Below are 21,537 nucleotides of genomic sequence, written 5' to 3' on the forward strand. Positions count from 1 at the left end.
CCATACAAAACAAACAGGAAGTAATTAAGCACGAGGGGTAATGAGTAAGATTCTGTTTCCACATGTACAAGTCAATGCTTATCTGCCTTCCCAATGAAAACTAGTTATAAAATTCAAGCCTATGGAAAATAGATTTTTATCTTTCTGGATGATTGACCATGTTGCCTGTTACATTTCGATTTGAAAAGGGTGCTCCTCCCTCACCGTTTTTGCCCGTTCACGTCACGGGCCATAAACCTGTGCCCCGCGGCGCAGCATAATCGACTCCACCCAGTGATACAACGTAATCATCACGTTTAAAAATGTTGCACTACTATAACTAAAATCCGTAGAACGGAAAACAAGTGATTTAAAGCTCAACAGTTTCCAAATCTCTGAACATGGTCCAAATTGTATAAAATAAAATATTTTATAAAAAATAATCGTGATCCGGAAGGGTTTCGTTTTGATGCCACGTCGGTTATGGTGGGAGCATAGAGAAGGATAGAGGCCTCTAGTAGCCAAAATGTGTTTTGACATAGCCAGCGTCATTGATGGCTTCCACAATTTTAACTTCGTCAACTGGGTGAGGCTTCCAACTTTATTGTCTGATCCCTCCTGATGACCTTATCATGTCCAATAGCGTCATTAGGAGGGATTGGCCAATCGCGAAGAAAAAAAAATACTATTTCAAATTGAGATCGCCTCCATGTTTTTTTTCTGTGCGCTCAGACGCCAAAATAGGAACAATATATGGATGCTTTCTCTATCATTCTCTATGGGTGGGAGCCTTCCAAACTTTTTTTTTTATATCACCCTGTCATCACAGAAACATTGAAGAAGTGACTGGCTGCGATTTCAACTGTTTTGTTGTTGTAGCTTTCATTTATAACCACATTTTCATCGCATTTAGCCTACAGAATGCGTTCCCTTGGACTGTGTAGTTTGATGTTGCATGTGATGGTTGTTTGTTCCACGGAGTTGACGTTTGAGTTACCTGATAACGACAAGCAATGTTTCTATGAAGAGCTCCAGAATGGAGTGAAGTTTGACCTAGACTTTCAAGTAAGTGATTCAATATGTGGAGTTATGATGCCATTTCCTCATATGGTTGAGTTAGTTAGTGCATTGAACTACTTTATCTGATCCCATGCTCTAAATGTCCCTTCACACTCACTGGAAGAATGCAAAAAAAGATTGCAGTTTTGAAACCTCAGTAAAAGTGCAGTAACTGCGGTTACACAGCGCTCTTAACTGCGGTTACACTGCACTCTAACTGCGGTTACACAGCACTCTAACCGCGGTTACACAGCACTCTAACCGCGGTTACACTGCACTCTAACTGCGGTTACACAGCACTCTAACTGCGGTTACACAGCACTCTAACTGCGGTTACACTGCGCTCTAACTGCGGTTACACAGCACTCTAACCGCGGTTACACAGCACTCTAACCGCGGTTATACAGCACTCTAACTGCGGTTATACAGCACTCTAACTGCGGTTACACTGCGCTCTAACTGCGGTTACACTGCGCTCTAACTGCGGTTACACAGCACTCTAACCGCGGTTACACAGCGCTCTAACCGCGGTTATACAGCACTCTAACTGCGGTTATACAGCACTCTAACTGCGGTTACACTGCGCTCTAACTGCGGTTACACAGCACTCTAACTGCGGTTACGCAGCACTCTAACTGCGGTTACGCAGCACTCTAACTGCGGTTACACAGCACTCTAACTGCGGTTACGCTGCACTCTAACTGCGGTTACGCAGCACTCTAACTGCGGTTACACAGCACTCTAACTGCGGTTACACAGCACTCTAACTGCGGTTACACTGCACTCTAACTGCGGTTACACAGCACTCTGACTGCGGTTACACAGCACTCTAACCGCGGTTACGCAGCACTCTAACTGCGGTTACGCAGCACTCTAACTGCGGTTACGCAGCGCTCTAACTGCGGTTACGCAGCGCTCTAACTGCGGTTACGCAGCACTCTAACTGCGGTTACACTGCACTCTAACTGCGGTTACACTGCACTCTAACTGCGGTTACACAGCACTCTAACTGCGGTTACACAGCACTCTAACTGCGGTTATACAGCACTCTAACTGCGGTTATACAGCACTCTACATTTACATTTACATTTAAGTCATTTAGCAGACGCTCTTATCCAGAGCGACTTACAAATTGGTGCATTCACCTTATGACATCCAGTGGAACAGCCACTTTACAATAGTGCATCTAGATCTTTTAAGGGGGGGGGGGGGGGGCAGAAGGATTGCTTTATCCTATCCTAGGTATTCCTTGAAGAGGTGGGGTTTCAGGTGTCTCCGGAAGGTGGTGATTGACTCCGCTGTCCTGGCGTCGTGAGGGAGTTTGTTCCACCATTGGGGTGCCAGAGCAGCGAACAGTTTTGACTGGGCTGAGCGGGAACTGTACTTCCTCAGTGGTAGGGAGGCGAGCAGGCCAGAGGTGGATGAACGCAGTGCCCTTGTTTGGGTGTAGGGCCTGATCAGAGCCTGAAGGTACTGAGGTGCCGTTCCCCTCACAGCTCCGTAGGCAAGCACCATGGTCTTGTAGCGGATGCGAGCTTCAACTGGAAGCCAGTGGAGAGAGCGGAGGAGCGGGGTGGCGTGAGAGAACTTGGGAAGGTTGAACACCAGACGGGCTGCGGCGTTCTGGATGAGTTGTAGGGGTTTAATGGCACAGGCAGGGAGCCCAGCCAACAGCGAGTTGCAGTAATCCAGACGGGAGATGACAAGTGCCTGGATTAGGACCTGCGCCGCTTCCTGTGTGAGGCAGGGTCGTACTCTGCGGATGTTGTAGAGCATGAACCTACAGGAACGGGCCACCGCCTTGATGTTGGTGGAGAACGACAGGGTGTTGTCCAGGATCACGCCAAGGTTCTTAGCGCTCTGGGAGGAGGACACAATGGAGTTGTCAACCGTGATGGCGAGATCATGGAACGGGCAGTCCTTCCCCGGGAGGAAGAGCAGCTCCGTCTTGCCAAGGTTCAGCTTGAGGTGGTGATCCGTCATCCACTGCACTCTAACTGCGGTTACACAGCACTCTAACTGCGGTTACACAGCGCTCTAACTGCGGTTACACGGCACTCTAACTGCGGTTACGCAGCGCTCTAACTGCGGTTACACAGCACTCTAACTGCGGTTACACAGCACTCTAACTGCGGTTACACAGCGCTCTAACTGCGGTTACACTGCACTCTAACTGCGGTTATACAGCACTCTAACTGCGGTTATACAGCACTCTAACTGCGGTTACACTGCGCTCTAACTGCGGTTACACAGCACTCTAACTGCGGTTACACAGCGCTCTAACTGCGGTTATACAGCACTCTAACTGCGGTTATACAGCACTCTAACTGCGGTTACACAGCACTCTAACTGCGGTTACACAGCACTCTAACTGCGGTTACACTGCACTCTAACTGCGGTTATACAGCACTCTAACTGCGGTTACACAGCACTCTAACTGCGGTTACGCAGCACTCTAACTGCGGTTATACAGCACTCTAACTGCGGTTATACAGCACTCTAACTGCGGTTATACAGCACTCTAACTGCACTCTAACTGCGGTTATACAGCACTCTAACTGCGGTTACACTGCACTCTAACTGCACTCTAACTGCGGTTATACAGCACTCTAACTGCGGTTACACTGCACTCTAACTGCGGTTATACAGCACTCTAACTGCGGTTACACTGCACTCTAACTGCGGTTATACAGCACTCTAACTGCGGTTACGCAGCACTCTAACTGCGGTTATACAGCACTCTAACTGCGGTTACGCAGCACTCTAACTGCGGTTACGCAGCGCTCTAACTGCGGTTACACTGCGCTCTAACTGCGGTTACACAGCACTCTAACTGCACTCTAACTGCGGTTATACAGCACTCTAACTGCAGTTACACAGCACTCTAACTGCACTCTAACTGCGGTTACACTGCACTCTAACTGCGGTTATACAGCACTCTAACTGCGGTTACACAGCACTCTAACTGCACTCTAACTGCGGTTACACTGCACTCTAACTGCGGTTATACAGCACTCTAACTGCGGTTACACAGCACTCTAACTGCGGTTACACAGCACTCTAACTGCGGTTACACAGCCCTCTAACTGCGGTTATACAGCACTCTAACTGCGGTTACACAGCGCTCTAACTGCGGTTACACAGCGCTCTAACTGCGGTTACACAGCACTCTAACTGCGGTTACACAGCACTCTAACTGCACTCTAACTGCGGTTACACAGCGCTCTAACTGCGGTTATACAGCACTCTAACTGCGGTTACACAGCACTCTAACTGCGGTTACACAGCGCTCTAACTGCGGTTACACAGCACTCTAACTGCGGTTACACAGCACTCTAACTGCACTCTAACTGCGGTTACACTGCACTCTAACTGCGGTTACACAGCACTCTAACTGCGGTTATACAGCACTCTAACTGCGGTTACACAGCACTCTAACTGCACTCTAACTGCGGTTATACAGCACTCTAACTGCGGTTACACAGCACTCTAACTGCACTCTAACTGCGGTTATACAGCACTCTAACTGCACTCTAACTGCGGTTACACTGCACTCTAACTGCGGTTACACTGCACTCTAACTGCGGTTACACAGCACTCTAACTGCGGTTATACAGCACTCTAACTGCGGTTACACAGCACTCTAACTGCGGTTACACAGCACTCTAACTGCGGTTACACTGCACTCTAACTGCGGTTACACAGCGCTCTAACTGCGGTTACACAGCACTCTAACTGCGGTTACACAGCACTCTAACTGCGGTTATACAGCACTCTAACTGCGGTTACACAGCACTCTAACTGCGGTTACACAGCACTCTAACTGCGGTTACGCAGCGCTCTAACTGCGGTTACACAGCACTCTAACTGCGGTTACACTGCACTCTAACTGCGGTTACACTGCACTCTAACTGCGGTTACACTGCACTCTAACTGCGGTTACACAGCACTCTAACTGCGGTTACACTGCACTCTAACTGCGGTTACACTGCACTCTAACTGCGGTTACACTGCACTCTAACTGCGGTTACACAGCACTCTAACTGCGGTTACACTGCACTCTAACTGCGGTTACGCAGCGCTCTAACTGCGGTTACACAGCACTCTAACTGCGGTTACACAGCACTCTAACTGCGGTTACACTGCACTCTAACTGCGGTTACACTGCACTCTAACTGCGGTTACGCAGCGCTCTAACTGCGGTTACACAGCGCTCTAACTGCGGTTACACTGCACTCTAACTGCGGTTATACAGCGCTCTAACGGCGGTTATACAGCACTCTAACTGCGGTTATACTGCAAAATTACTGCAGTAAAAAGTATTTTGGACGCAGTATTTGCAGCATACTACAGTTGTACTGCACTCTGACTGCAGTATTTCGTAAGGCCTGAATGACTCTAAATGTGTTTCCATAGCATCATCCTAATCTCTCCATGTTGTGTGTGTGTTCCAGGTGATTGCAGGAGGGAACTATGATGTGGACTGCTTTGTAACAGATCCAGTGAACAACGTCCTGTATCAGGAGAGGAAGAAGCAGTATGATAGCTTCTCTCACACCACCACTATGAAAGGAACCTACAAGGTATGCTTCAGCAACGAGTTCTCTACCTTCTCCCACAAAACCGTCTACCTGGACTTCAGGTCCGGAGAGGAGAGACCCCTACTGCCTGACATGAACAGAGACACTGCCCTAACACAGGTAAAAACAATGTTATCATTATATGAGACTTTAATTATATTACATATTCATTTGACTGACACAGGTAAGATCAACCCTAACCCATGTAAGATCATAATATAATACTATATACAGTGTATTCTGAAAGTATTCAGACCCCTTGACTTTTTCCACAGTTTATTACAGCCTTATTCTAAAACTGGCTAAATTGTTCCCCCCCCCCCCCTCAATCTACACACAATACCCCATCATGACAAAGAAAAAACTGTTTAAAAAATTGTTTTGGAAATGTATTCTTTAAAAAAAAAATGAAATATTACATTTGTGACCCGATTCAGGAAACTCGGCGTATGTGGCGAGTCACGACTTCACAGGAGGCTGTTAGTGTACTGTTAGCTAGCTAACGTTAGCTGGCTGGCATGCTAACTCCTTCACAGGAGGCTGTTAGTGTACTGTTAGCTAGCTGGCATGCTAACTCCTTCACAGGAGGCTGTTAGTGTACTGTTAGCTAGCTAACGTTAGCTGGCTGGCATGCTAACTCCTTCACAGGAGGCTGTTAGGGTACTGTTAGCTAGCTAACGTTAGCTGGCTGGCATGCTAACTCCTTCACAGGAGGCTGTTAGTGTACTGTTAGCTAGCTAACGTTAGCTGGCTGGCATGCTAACTGACGTTACATCATGCGTTGCGATTCATTGTTTACCTAGCTAGCTATCTAGCTGCATTTCTTAACAAAAGACTCTCGTCTTAGTGAGCCAGAGCGTAGAATAACTGATGCATTTTTGAACGCTCAACACCCGTTGAATATGTCCGTTGTCAGTAAACGTCGGCAACGAAGCAGAATTCAATTGTTGCCAGTGGCACAGTTAGTCACCAACGCTCCTGATAACATAAACTGCCCTAACCAGCTCTGCTACGGTGAGTAAAATGGTCAGAGTGGGCTGTTCTCTCATTATGAAAACTGCCTAACCAGCTCTGCTACGGTGAGTAAAATGGTCAGAGTGGGCTGTTCTCTCATTATGAAAACTGCCTAACCAGAAGTAGTTAGCCAATTGGCCAGAGCCTCCATTGTGCGCTCTGAACACGAAACGCTCTGAATTTACAAACGGACAATCTGACAGCACAGTTGCAGTCACCAACGCTTTGGATAACATACTGTAACAGCCTAACCAGCTCTGCTAGGGTGAGTAATGTTCAGTGAGCTGTTCTCTCTCTCTCTTAGATGTCTGGAAGTAGCTGGTAAGTTAGTACAGAACGCTCGGATCAACCCTTAAAGAGATGGGTGGGGCTAAGGCTTAAGAGGGAACAATGCTGAAGACAAAGAAGGGTTCTCCAATAGTAAGAGCTCTTCACCAGATACCAAAACATTGAAAGATGGTTTTCTCAAAAGGGAGTTTACAAGTTGATCGACTTTCAAAGCAGAATTACTTTCCCGTTGTTTCCTCAAATGCAGTGTATGCTATACCATTTTGTAGCTCTGGGTCTCTACTTTTATCCAATGTAAAAAAAATTTTTTTTAAATGTTGCTACATAAGACCGAATCCAGGTGGTGAGTCACATTTACATAACCCTTTACTCAGGACTTTGTCGAAGCACCTTTGGCAGCGATTACAACCTCGAGTCTTCTTGGGTATGACGCTACAAGCTTGGCACACCTGTATTTTGGGAAGTTTCTCCCATTCTTCTCTGAAGATCCTCTCAAGCTCTTGTCAGGTTTGATGGGGAGCGTCGCTGCACAACTATTTTCAGGTCTCGCCATAGATGTTCGATTGGGTTCAAGTCCGGTTTCTGGCTGGGTCACTCAAGGACGTTCAGGGACTTGTCCCAAAGCCACTCCTGCGTTGTCTTGGCTGTGTGCTTGTTGTCCTGTTGGAAGGTGAACCTTCGCCCCAGTCTGAGGACCTGAGCGCTCTGGAGCAGGTTTTCATCAAGGATCTCTCTGTACTTTGCTCCGTTCATCTTTCCCTCGACCCTGACTAGTCTTCCCAGTCCCTGCCGCTGAAAAACATCCCCACAGCATGATGCTACCACCACCATGTGTCACCGTAGGAATGGTTCCAGGACGTGACGCTTGGCATTCAGGCCAAAGAGTTCAATCTTGGTTTCATCATACCAGAGAATTATGTTTCTCATGGTCAGAGTCCTTTAGTTGCCTTTCGGCAAACTCCAAGGGGGCTGTCATGTGCTTTTTACTGAGGAGTGGCTTCCGTCTGGCCACTACCATAAAGGCCTGATTGGTGGTGTGCTGCAGAGATGGTTGTCTTTCTGGAAGGTTCTCCCATCTCCACAGAGGAACTCTGGCGCTCTGTCAGAGTGACCATTGGGTTATTGGTCACCACCCTGACCAAGGCCCTTCTCCCCCGATTTGCTCAATTTTTGGCCGGGCGGCCAGCTCTAGGAAGAGTCTTGGTGGTTCCAAACTTCTTCCATTAAAGAATGATGGAGGCCACTGTGTTTTTGGGGACCTTCAATGCTGCAGATTATTTTTTTTTTTTTACCCTTCCATGCACCATCAACTGTGGGACCTTATACAGACAGGTGTGTGCCTTTCCAAATCATGTCCAAGCAATTGTATTTACCACAGGTGGACCAATCAAGTTGTAGAAACATCTCAAGGATGATCAATGGAAACAGGATGCACCTGCTCAATTCTGAGTCTCATAGCAAAGGGTCTGAATACTTATGTAAATAAGGTATTTCTGTTTTATTTAATACATTTGAAAACAATTCTTACCTGTTAATGCTTTGTCATTTTGGGATATTGTGTGTAGATTGATGAGGAAAATATGTAGTTTTAGCAATTTTAGAATAAGGTTAACATCACAAAATGTGGAAAAGGGGACGGGGTCTGAATACTTTCCAAATGCACTGTATATAAAAATACAATATAAATGCAACAAGTAAAGTGTTGGTCCCATGTTTCATGAGCTGAAATATAAATCCCAGAAATGTTTCGTACGTACAAAAAGCTTATTTTGCTCAAATTGTGTGCGCACATTTGTTTACGTCCCTGTTAGTGAGCATTTCTCCTTTGCCAAGATAATCCATCCACCTGACAGATGTGGAATATCAAGAAGCTGATTAAACAGCATGATCATTACACAGGTGCACCTTCTGCTAGGGACAATAAAAGGCCACTTTAAAATGTGCAGTTTAGTCACACAACACCATGCCACAGATGTCTTGAGGGAGCGTGCAATTGGCATGCTGACTGCAGGAATGTCCACCAGAGCTGTTGCCAGAGAATTGAATGTTAATTTCGCTACGATAAGCTGCCTCCAACATCGTTTTAGAGAATTTGTCAGCACGTCCAACCGGCCTCAACGACAGACAACGTGTAACCATGCCAGCCCAGAACCTTCTGTCTGTAATAAAACCCTTTTGTGGGGAAGAACTCATTTGGAATGACTGGGCCTTGCTCCCCAGTGGGTGGGCCTGGCTGCCCAGTGGGTGGGCCTTGCTCCCCAGTGGGTGGGCCTTGCTCCCCAGTGGGTGGGCCTTGCTCCCCAGTGGGTGGGCCTTGCTCCCCAGTGGGTGGGCCTGGCTGCCCAGTGGGTGGGCCTTGCTCCCCAGTGGGTGGGCCTTGCTCCCCAGTGGGTGGGCCTTGCTCCCCAGTGGGTGGGCCTTGCTCCCCAGTGGGTGGGCCTTGCTCCCCAGTGGGTGGGCCTTGCTCCCCAGTGGGTGGGCCTGGCTCCCCAGTGGGTGGGCCTATGCCCAATCATGTGAAATCCATAGATTAAGGCCTAATGAATTTGACGGATTTAACGTTTCTGAACTGTAACTCAGTACAAGTTTTGAAATGATTGGATATATATTTTTGTTCAGCATGTGTATCTAATCTAGATATCTATGCCATTTCCTATAACTAATAAAGGTAAGATGACTGCCACGGGTACAGTAGATCACAGAAGACCTAGCTGGAAAGGTACCTAGAGGTTAGCTGCTCTTAGCCACGCGGGTCTATTGACATACACTAGCGCTGCATTCAGTTGGAATGGGTTGCACAAAAAACGGTCCACTGTATGATTAAAAGCCACCCACAAGTTATTATTTTTTCTTTCTTCCACATATTGTGCAGGACTCTTATTTTGACATGAGGTAAGCAGAGAAGAAGTGGGTCTAAAAAGGATCCACGTTTGGAAAGTCTGTTTTTAAAGACGATCCTTCTGATATTTTGTCACAAATCCCCCCCCCCCGTCATAATGACCAACCTTCCTGCCCCCTCCCCGTCATAATGACCAACCTTCCTGCCCCCCCCCCGTCATAATGACCAACCTTCCTGCCCCCCCCCCGTCATAATGACCAACCTTCCTGCCCCCCCCCCGTCATAATGACCAACCTTCCTGCCCCCCCCTCCGTCATAATGACCAACCTTCCTGCCCCCCCCCCCCCGTCATAATGACCAACCTTCCTGCCCCCCCCCTCCGTCATAATGACCAACCTTCCTGCCCCCCCCCTCCGTCATAATGACCAACCTTCCTGCCCCCCCCCCCCCGTCATAATGACCAACCTTCCTGCCCCCCCCCCCCGTCATAATGACCAACCTTCCTGCCCCCCCTCCGTCATAATGACCAACCTTCCTGCCCCCCCCCCGTCATAATGACCAACCTTCCTGCCCCCCCCCGTCATAATGACCAACCTTCCTGCCCCCCCTCCGTCATAATGACCAACCTTCCTGCCCCCCCCCCGTCATAATGACCAACCTTCCTGCCCCCCCCCCCGTCATAATGACCAACCTTCCTGCCCCCCCCCTCCGTCATAATGACCAACCTTCCTGCCCCCCCCCTCCGTCATAATGACCAACCTTCCTGCCCCCCCTCCGTCATAATGACCAACCTTCCTGCCCCCCCCCCGTCATAATGACCAACCTTCCTGCCCCCCCCCGTCGTAATGACCAACCTTCCTGCCCCCCCCCGTCATAATGACAAACCTTCCTACCCCCCCCCCCCGTCATAATGACCAACCTTCCTGCCCACAGGCACAGTAAATTGAAATAGAATTGTATTTAACTTCTGGCTTCCCAGCTAATTTGTTTTTGTCCAATCCAATTGAAAGCAGCTCTAGTGTATGTCACTAGATCCGTGTTGCTAAGCGCAGCTAACCTCTAGGTACCTTTGCAGCTAGGCCCGTCCAGAAACCATCCCTTACTCCTAGAGCTTTATATGACTAACTAACCCCGACCCCTAGGCACTTGACATTTTTTACATTTTAGTCATTTAGCAGACGCTCTTATCCAGAGCGACTTACAGTAGAGTGCATACATTTTTATTACTTTTTTACATACTGAGACAAGGATATCCCTACCGGCCAAACCCTCCCTAACCCGGACGACGCTATGCCAATTGTGCGTCGCCCCACGGACCTCCCGGTTGCGGCCGGCTGCGACAGAGCCTGGGCGCGAACCCAGAGACACTGGTGGCGCAGCTAGCACTGTGACACGCGGGAGGTATACTTGACATGTATGTAGATGTGGAAACATTCCATGGTAGTAGATCTCTGTAGGCTGATACCCAAACCTTTCAAATCAGATCCTTTAGAGGTTGTTTCTAGAAAGGGCCCCAACGCTATGTTGTTTGAACTGCAGATTGCCCCTCTAAGGATGTATTAATAATAATCTGGTCTCTGTCTGAACTGCAGATTGCCCCTCTAAGGATGTATTAATAATAATCTAATCTTGTCTCTGTTTGAACTGCAGATTGCCCCTCTAAGGTTGTATTAATAATAATCTAATCTTGTCTCTGAACTGCAGATTGCCCCTCTAAGGATGTATTATAATAATCTAATCTGGTCTCTGTTTGAACTGCAGATTGCCCCTCTAAGGATGTATTAATAATAATCTAATCTCTGTTTGAACTGCAGATTGCCCCTCTAAGGATGTATTAATAATAATCTAATCTCTGTTTGAACTGCAGATTGCCCCTCTAAGGATGTATTAATAATAATCTAATCTCGTCTCTGTTTGAACTGCAGATTGCCCCTCTAAGGATGTATTAATAATAATCTAATCTTGTCTCTGTTTGAACCGCAGATTGCCCCTCTAAGGATGTATTAATAATAATCTAATCTCGTCTCTGAACTGCAGATTGCCCCTCTAAGGATGTATTAATAATAATCTAATCTTGTCTCTGAACTGCAGATTGCCCCTCTAAGGATATATTAATAATAATCTAATCTCGTCTCTGAACCGCAGATTGCCCCTCTAAGGATGTATTAATAATAATCTAATCTTGTCTCTGAACTGCAGATTGCCCCTCTAAGGATATATTAATAATAATCTAATCTCGTCTCTGAACTGCAGATTGCCCCTCTAAGGATGTATTAATAATAATCTAATCTCTGTTTGAACTGCAGATTGCCCCTCTAAGGATGTATTAATAATAATCTAATCTTATCTCTGTTTGAACTGCAGATTGCCCCTCTAAGGATGTATTAATAATAATCTAATCTCGTCTCTGTTTGAACCGCAGATTGCCCCTCTAAGGATGTATTAATAATAATCTAATCTTGTCTCTGTTTGAACCGCAGATTGCCCCTCTAAGGATGTATTAATAATAATCTAATCTCTGTTTGAACTGCAGATTGCCCCTCTAAGGATGTATTAATAATAATCTAATCTTGTCTCTGTTTGAACTGCAGATTGCCCCTCTAAGGATGTATTAATAATAATCTAATCTCTGTTTGAACTGCAGATTGCCCCTCTAAGGATGTATTAATAATAATCTAATCTCTGTTTGAACTGCAGATTGCCCCTCTAAGGATGTATTAATAATAATCTAATCTCGTCTCTGTTTGAACCGCAGATTGCCCCTCTAAGGATGTATTAATAATAATCTAATCTTGTCTCTGTTTGAACCGCAGATTGCCCCTCTAAGGATGTATTAATAATAATCTAATCTCTGTTTGAACTGCAGATTGCCCCTCTAAGGATGTATTAATAATAATCTAATCTTGTCTCTGTTTGAACCGCAGATTGCCCCTCTAAGGATGTATTAATAATAATCTAATCTCTGTTTGAACTGCAGATTGCCCCTCTAAGGATGTATTAATAATAATCTAATCTTGTCTCTGAACTGCAGATTGCCCCTCTAAGGATGTATTAATAATAATCTAATCTGTTCTCTGTTTGAACTGCAGATTGCCCCTCTAAGGATGTATTAATAATAATCTAATCTCTGTTTGAACTGCAGATTGCCCCTCTAAGGATGTATTAATAATAATCTAATCTTGTCTCTGTTTGAACTGCAGATTGCCCCTCCTAAGGATGTATTAATAATAATCTAATCTCTGTTTGAATTGCAGATTGCCCCTCTAAGGATGTATTAATAATAATCTAATCTCTTCTCTGTTTGAACTGCAGATTGCCCCTGTAAGGATGTATTATAATAATCTAATCTTGTCTCTGTTTGAACTGCAGATTGCCCCTCTAAGGATGTATTAATAATAATCTAATCTTGTCTCTGTTTGAACTGCAGATTGCCCCTCTAAGGATATATTAATAATAATCTAATCTTGTCTCTGTTTGAACCGCAGATTGCCCCTCTAAGGATATATTAATAATAATCTAATCTTGTCTCTGTTTGAACCGCAGATTGCCCCTCTAAGGATGTATTAATAATAATCTAATCTTGTCTCTGTTTGAACTGCAGATTGCCCCTCTAAGGATGTATTAATAATAATCTAATCTTGTCTCTGTTTGAACTGCAGATTGCCCCTCTAAGGATGTATTAATAATAATCTAATCTCTTCTCTGTTTGAACTGCAGATTGCCCCTCTGAGGATGTATTAATAATAATCTAATCTTGTCTCTGTTTGAACTGCAGATTGCCCCTCTAAGGATGTATTAATAATAATCTAATCTCTTCTCTGTTTGAACTGCAGATTGCCCCTCTAAGGATGTATTAATAATAATCTCGTCTCTGTTTGAACTGCAGATTGCCCCTCTAAGGATGTATTAATAATAATCTCGTGTCTGTTTGAACTGCAGATTGCCCCTCTAAGGATGTATTAATAATAATCTAATCTTGTCTCTGAACTGCAGATTGCCCCTCTAAGGATGTATTAATAATAATCTAATCTGTTCTCTGTTTGAACTGCAGATTGCCCCTCTAAGGATGTATTAATAATAATCTAATCTGTTCTCTGTTTGAACTGCAGATTGCCCCTCTAAGGATGTATTAATAATCTAATCTCTGTTTGAACTGCAGATTGCCCCTCTAAGGATGTATTAATAATAATCTAATCTCTGTTTGAACCGCAGATTGCCCCTCTAAGGATGTATTAATAATAATCTAATCTTGTCTCTGAACTGCAGATTGCCCCTCTAAGGATGTATTAATAATAATCTAATCTTGTCTCTGAACTGCAGATTGCCCCTCTAAGGATGTATTAATAATCTAATCTCTGTTTGAACTGCAGATTGCCCCTCTAAGGATGTATTAATAATAATCTAATCTCTGTTTGAACTGCAGATTGCCCCTCTAAGGATGTATTAATAATAATCTTGTCTCTGTTTGAACTGCAGATTGCCCCTCTAAGGATGTATTAATAATAATCTAATCTGTTCTCTGTTTGAACTGCAGATTGCTCCTCTAAGGATGTATTAATAATAATCTAATCTCGTCTCTGTTTGAACCGCAGATTGCCCCTCTAAGGATGTATTAATAATAATCTAATCTTGTCTCTGAACTGCAGATTGCCCCTCTAAGGATGTATTAATAATAATCTAATCTCGTCTCTGTTTGAACCGCAGATTGCCCCTCTAAGGATGTATTAATAATCTAATCTCTGTTTGAACTGCAGATTGCCCCTCTAAGGATGTATTAATAATAATCTAATCTCTGTTTGAACTGCAGATTGCCCCTCTAAGGATGTATTAATAATAATCTAATCTTGTCTCTGTTTGAACTGCAGATTGCCCCTCTAAGGATGTATTAATAATAATCTAATCTTGTCTCTGAACTGCAGATTGCCCCTCTAAGGATGTATTAATAATAATCTAATCTCTGTTTGAACTGCAGATTGCCCCTCTAAGGTTGTATTAATAATAATCTAATCTTGTCTCTGTTTGAACTGCAGATTGCCCCTCTAAGGATGTATTAATAATAATCTAATCTCTGTTTGAACCGCAGATTGCCCCTCTAAGGATGTATTAATAATAATCTAATCTTGTCTCTGTTTGAACTGCAGATTGCCCCTCTAAGGATGTATTAATAATAATCTAATCTTGTCTCTGAACTGCAGATTGCCCCTCTAAGGATGTATTATAATAATCTAATCTTGTCTCTGTTTGAACTGCAGATTGCCCCTCTAAGGATATATTAATAATAATCTAATCTTGTCTCTGTTTGAACCGCAGATTGCCCCTCTAAGGATGTATTAATAATAATCTAATCTTGTCTCTGTTTGAACTGCAGATTGCCCCTCTAAGGATGTATTAATAATAATCTAATCTCTGTTTGAACTGCAGATTGCCCCTCTAAGGATGTATTAATAATAATCTAATCTTGTCTCTGTTTGAACTGCAGATTGCCCCTCTAAGGATGTATTAATAATCTAATCTCTGTTTGAACTGCAGATTGCCCCTCTAAGGATGTATTAATAATAATCTAATCTTGTCTCTGTTTGAACCGCAGATTGCCCCTCTAAGGATGTATTAATAATAATCTAATCTTGTCTCTGAACTGCAGATTTCCCCTCTAAGGATGTATTAATAATAATCTAATCTCGTCTCTGTTTGAACTGCAGATTGCCCCTCTAAGGATGTATTAATAATAATCTAATCTCGTCTCTGTTTGAACTGCAGATTGCCCCTCTAAGGATGTATTAATAATAATCTAATCTCGTCTCTGTTTGAACCGCAGATTGCCCCTCTAAGGATGTATTAATAATAATCTAATCTAGTCTCTGTTTGAACTGCAGATTGCCCCTCTAAGGTTGTATTAATAATAATCTAATCTTGTCTCTGTTTGAACTGCAGATTGCCCCTCTAAGGATGTATTAATAATAATCTAATCTTGTCTCTGTTTGAACTGCAGATTGCCCCTCCTAAGGATGTATTAATAATAATCTAATCTTGTCTCTGTTTGAACTGCAGATTGCCCCTCTAAGGATGTATTAATAATAATCTAATCTTGTCTCTGTTTGAACTGCAGATTGCCCCTCTAAGGATGTATTAATAATAATCTAATCTTGTCTCTGAACTGCAGATTGCCCCTCTAAGGATGTATTAATAATAATCTAATCTCTGTTTGAACCGCAGATTGCCCCTCTAAGGATGTATTAATAATAATCTAATCTCGTCTCTGTTTGAACCGCAGATTGCCCCTCTAAGGATGTATTAATAATAATCTCGTCTCTGTTTGAACTGCAGATTGCCCCTCTAAGGATGTATTAATAATAATCTAATCTTGTCTCTGTTTGAACTGCAGATTGCCCCTCTAAGGATGTATTAATAATAATCTAATCTCTGTTTGAACTGCAGATTGCCCCTCTAAGGATGTATTAATAATAATCTAATCTTGTCTCTGTTTGAACTGCAGATTGCCCCTCTAAGGATGTATTAATAATAATCTAATCTTGTCTCTGTTTGAACTGCAGATTGCCCCTCTAAGGATGTATTAATAATAATCTAATCTTGTCTCTGTTTGAACTGCAGATTGCCCCTCTAAGGATGTATTAATAATAATCTAATCTCTGTTTGAACTGCAGATTGCCCCTCTAAGGATGTATTAATAATAATCTAATCTTGTCTCTGTTTGAACTGCAGATTGCCCCTCTAAGGATGTATTAATAATAATCTAATCTTGTCTCTGAACTGCAGATTGCCCCTCTAAGGATGTATTAATAATAATCTAATCTTGTCTCTGTTTGAACCGCAGATTGCCCCTCTAAGGATGTATTAATAATAATCTAATCTTGTCTCTGTTTGAACTGCAGATTGCCCCTCTAAGGATGTATTAATAATAATCTAATCTGTTCTCTGTTTGAACTGCAGATTGCCCCTCTAAGGATGTATTAATAATAATCTAATCTCTGTTTGAACTGCAGATTGCCCCTCTAAGGATGTATTAATAATAATCTAATCTTGTCTCTGTTTGAACCGCAGATTGCCCCTCTAAGGATGTATTAATAATAATCTAATCTTGTCTCTGAACTGCAGATTGCCCCTCTAAGGATGTATTAATAATAATCTAATCTGTTCTCTGTTTGAACTGCAGATTGCCCCTCTAAGGATGTATTAATAATAATCTAATCTTGTCTCTGTTTGAACTGCAGATTGCCCCTCTAAGGATGTATTAATAATAATCTAATCTTGTCTCTGTTTGAACCGCAGATTGCCCCTCTAAGGATGTATTAATAATAATCTAATCTTGTCTCTGTTTGAACTGCAGATTGCCCCTCTAAGGATGTATTAATAATAATCTTGTCTCTGTTTGAACTGCAGATTGCCCCTCTAAGGATGTATTAATAATAATCTAATCTTGTCTCTGTTTGAACCGCAGATTGCCCCTCTAAGGATGTATTAATAATAATCTAATCTTGTCTCTGAACTGCAGATTGCCCCTCTAAGGATGTATTAATAATAATCTAATCTGTTCTCTGTTTGAACTGCAGATTGCCCCTCTAAGGATGTATTAATAATAATCTAATCTTGTCTCTGTTTGAACTGCAGATTGCCCCTCTAAGGATGTATTAATAATAATCTAATCTTGTCTCTGTTTGAACCGCAGATTGCCCCTCTAAGGATGTATTAATAATAATCTAATCTTGTCTCTGTTTGAACTGCAGATTGCCCCTCTAAGGATGTATTAATAATAATCTTGTCTCTGTTTGAACCGCAGATTGCCCCTCTAAGGATGTATTAATAATAATCTAATCTTGTCTCTGTTTGAACCGCAGATTGCCCCTCTAAGGATATATTAATAATAATCTAATCTCTGTTTGAACTGCAGATTGCCCCTCTAAGGATGTATTAATAATAATCTAATCTCTGTTTGAACTGCAGATTGCCCCTCTAAGGATGTATTAATAATAATCTAATCTTGTCTCTGTTTGAACTGCAGATTGCCCCTCTAAGGATGTATTAATAATAATCTAATCTCGTCTCTGTTTGAACTGCAGATTGCCCCTCTAAGGATGTATTAATAATAATCTAATCTTGTCTCTGTTTGAACCGCAGATTGCCCCTCTAAGGATGTATTAATAATAATCTAATCTCGTCTCTGTTTGAACCGCAGATTGCCCCTCTAAGGATGTATTAATAATAATCTAATCTCTGTTTGAACTGCAGATTGCCCCTCTAAGGATGTATTAATAATAATCTAATCTAGTCTCTGTTTGAACCGCAGATTGCCCCTCTAAGGATGTATTAATAATAATCTAATCTCTGTTTGAACTGCAGATTGCCCCTCTAAGGATGTATTAATAATAATCTAATCTCTGTTTGAACTGCAGATTGCCCCTCTAAGGATGTATTAATAATAATCTAATCTAGTCTCTGTTTGAACCGCAGATTGCCCCTCTAAGGATGTATTAATAATAATCTAATCTCTGTTTGAACTGCAGATTGCCCCTCTAAGGATGTATTAATAATAATCTAATCTCTGTTTGAACTGCAGATTGCCCCTCTAAGGATGTATTAATAATAATCTAATCTCTGTTTGAACTGCAGATTGCCCCTCTAAGGTTGTATTAATAATAATCTAATCTTGTCTCTGAACCGCAGATTGCCCCTCTAAGGATGTATTAATAATAATCTAATCTTGTCTCTGAACCGCAGATTGCCCCTCTAAGGTTGTATTAATAATAATCTAATCTTGTCTCTGAACCGCAGATTGCCCCTCTAAGGATGTATTAATAATCTAATCTTGTCTCTGTTTGAACTGCAGATTGCCCCTCTAAGGATGTATTAATAATAATCTAATCTTGTCTCTGTTTGAACTGCAGATTGCCCCTCTAAGGATGTATTAATAATCTAATCTTGTCTCTGTTTGAACTGCAGATTGCCCCTCTAAGGATGTATTAATAATAATCTAATCTCGTCTCTGAACTGCAGATTGCCCCTCTAAGGATGTATTAATAATAATCTAATCTCGTCTCTGAACTGCAGATTGCCCCTCTAAGGATGTATTAATAATAATCTAATCTTGTCTCTGTTTGAACCGCAGATTGCCCCTCTAAGGATGTATTAATAATAATCTAATCTTGTCTCTGAACTGCAGATTGCCCCTCTAAGGATGTATTAATAATAATCTAATCTGTTCTCTGTTTGAACTGCAGATTGCCCCTCTAAGGATGTATTAATAATAATCTAATCTCTGTTTGAACTGCAGATTGCCCCTCTAAGGATGTATTAATAATAATCTAATCTCGTCTCTGAACTGCAGATTGCCCCTCTAAGGATGTATTAATAATAATCTAATCTTGTCTCTGTTTGAACCGCAGATTGCCCCTCTAAGGATGTATTAATAATAATCTAATCTTGTCTCTGAACTGCAGATTGCCCCTCTAAGGATGTATTAATAATAATCTAATCTCTGTTTGAACTGCAGATTGCCCCTCTAAGGATGTATTAATAATAATCTAATCTTGTCTCTGAACTGCAGATTGCCCCTCTAAGGATGTATTAATAATAATCTAATCTGTTCTCTGTTTGAACCGCAGATTGCCCCTCTAAGGTTGTATTAATAATAATCTAATCTCTGTTTGAACTGCAGATTGCCCCTCTAAGGATGTATTAATAATAATCTAATCTCTGTTTGAACTGCAGATTGCCCCTCTAAGGATGTATTAATAATAATCTAATCTCTGTTTGAACTGCAGATTGCCCCTCTAAGGATGTATTAATAATAATCTAATCTCTGTTTGAACTGCAGATTGCCCCTCTAAGGATGTATTAATAATAATCTAATCTCTGTTTGAACTGCAGATTGCCCCTCTAAGGATGTATTAATAATAATCTAATCTCTGTTTGAACTGCAGATTGCCCCTCTAAGGATGTATTAATAATAATCTAATCTCTGTTTGAACTGCAGATTGCCCCTCTAAGGATGTATTAATAATAATCTAATCTCTGTTTGAACTGCAGATTGCCCCTCTAAGGATGTATTAATAATAATCTAATCTTGTCTCTGAACTGCAGATTGCCCCTCTAAGGATGTATTAATAATAATCTAATCTCTGTTTGAACTGCAGATTGCCCCTCCTAAGGATGTATTAATAATAATTTAATCTCTGTTTGAACTGCAGATTGCCCCTCTAAGGATGTATTAATAATAATCTAATCTTGTCTCTGTTTGAACTGCAGATTGCCCCTCTAAGGATGTATTAATAATAATCTAATCTTGTCTCTGTTTGAACTGCAGATTGCCCCTCTAAGGATGTATTAATAATAATCTAATCTTGTCTCTGAACTGCAGATTGCCCCTCTAAGGATGTATTATAATAATCTAATCTTGTCTCTGTTTGAACTGCAGATTGCCCCTCTAAGGATGTATTAATAATAATCTAATCTTGTCTCTGAACTGCAGATTGCCCCTCTAAGGATGTATTAATAATAATCTAATCTTGTCTCTGTTTGAACTGCAGATTGCCCCTCTAAGGATGTATTAATAATAATCTAATCTTGTCTCTGTTTGAACCGCAGATTGCCCCTCTAAGGATGTATTAATAATAATCTAATCTCTTCTTCAGATGGAGTCGGCCTGTTTGTCCATCCATGAGATCCTGAAGGTAGTGTCTGACTCTCAGACCTGGTATCGGTTACGGGAGGCTCATGACCGCATCAGAGCAGAGGACCTCCATGAACGCGTGTCCTATTGGTCGATAGGAGAAACTATCATCCTTTTCACTGTCAGCATTGGACAGGTTCTCATTCTCAGGAGCTTCTTCAGCGACAAGAAGGGCAGTGTTGCAGCCAACACGTAGATCCTACCATATATATATTATTATATATATATGATACATTCTATAATACTGGGTTAGTGTTTCAGCCAACACAAGATATTGTATTACAGGTCATCTGCCACTAGAACCTACCTTAATACCCCACAACAAACTGTAGTCCTATACAGTTATAATAAAGGACTTCAGGAACTATTAAATCTGTCTTAAGACTTTAGCTTGTGGATTCTAGCCTCTGAAAATGAAATACTGTTGTTGGTACACCAAGCCTTTATCTGTTTTTGTCTCAAAGTGTACATCATTAATTTGTGCTATGACATTAATTTATTGTGTGTGTAAAATGTTTTGTATGTCTGTCTCACCATCTCACGTGTACACAGTCACACACACCATAACCCCACAATTTGATTTCCATTTGAAATCCTATTTTCCATTTCCTTAACCCCGACCCCTAAGCTTAAAATAGCTGTTGTCCTTGTGGGGATGTGGGAAATGTCCCCACGAGGGATAATTTTCCTTGTTTTACTATCCTTGTGAGGAGTTTTGGCAATTCCTGGGCCACTTGTGGGTTGGGGTGTGTCTTGACTATCATTAAAGTGAAGAATGTTATATTATCAATTCTCTGTGTAATTATTACAATCATGTAAACTTTAACTAGGAAGTCGGGGCACCACGGGAAAATGTTTAAAAAGTTCAGATCTTTTTATATCTTATCGATTAGTCACTTATTAATGTATTATTACCTCATCAGTCATATTCTGAATGTTTCAAAATCCTTGGATAGCTGCGTGAACCATAGCATAAATTATGAATCCGCTACATACAAATTGGCTTATTTATTTAGTAACTAAATAATCACACAGAAATTACACAAACAATAGTTATTGGTTACTAACACAATGCAATGAAAAGTCCCTAGTGG

At 42.2% G+C, this 21,537-nt stretch overlaps 1 protein-coding gene across 1 annotated transcript; it reads left to right on the forward strand.

Annotated features, from left to right (window-relative positions):
• The first annotated feature begins 529 nt into the window (after positions 1-529).
• Positions 530-21,229, forward strand: LOC129834818 (transmembrane emp24 domain-containing protein 3-like). Its single transcript, XM_055900123.1, has 3 exons — positions 530-1,044; positions 5,493-5,738; positions 20,406-21,229. Exons 1-3 carry the CDS (start codon positions 901-903, stop codon positions 20,637-20,639), a joined length of 624 nt encoding a protein of 207 aa, XP_055756098.1. The 5' UTR covers positions 530-900; the 3' UTR covers positions 20,640-21,229.
• The last annotated feature ends 308 nt before the right edge of the window (positions 21,230-21,537 follow it).

The sequence above is a fragment of the Salvelinus fontinalis genome, chromosome 35 (assembly GCF_029448725.1).
Source record: "Salvelinus fontinalis isolate EN_2023a chromosome 35, ASM2944872v1, whole genome shotgun sequence".
NCBI lineage: Eukaryota > Metazoa > Chordata > Actinopteri > Salmoniformes > Salmonidae > Salvelinus > Salvelinus fontinalis.

What these genes read in the sequence shown, in the direction of transcription:
- LOC129834818 (XM_055900123.1), top strand. Translation starts at nt 901, where the DNA reads ATGCGTTCCCTTGGACTGTGTAGTTTGATGTTGCATGTGATGGTTGTT. An exon ending in AGTTTGACCTAGACTTTCAA is followed by an intron (nt 1,045 to 5,492) that starts GTAAGTGATTCA and finishes TGTGTGTTCCAG; the next exon opens with GTGATTGCAGGAGGGAACTA. An exon ending in GAGACACTGCCCTAACACAG is followed by an intron (nt 5,739 to 20,405) that starts GTAAAAACAATG and finishes TCTCTTCTTCAG; the next exon opens with ATGGAGTCGGCCTGTTTGTC.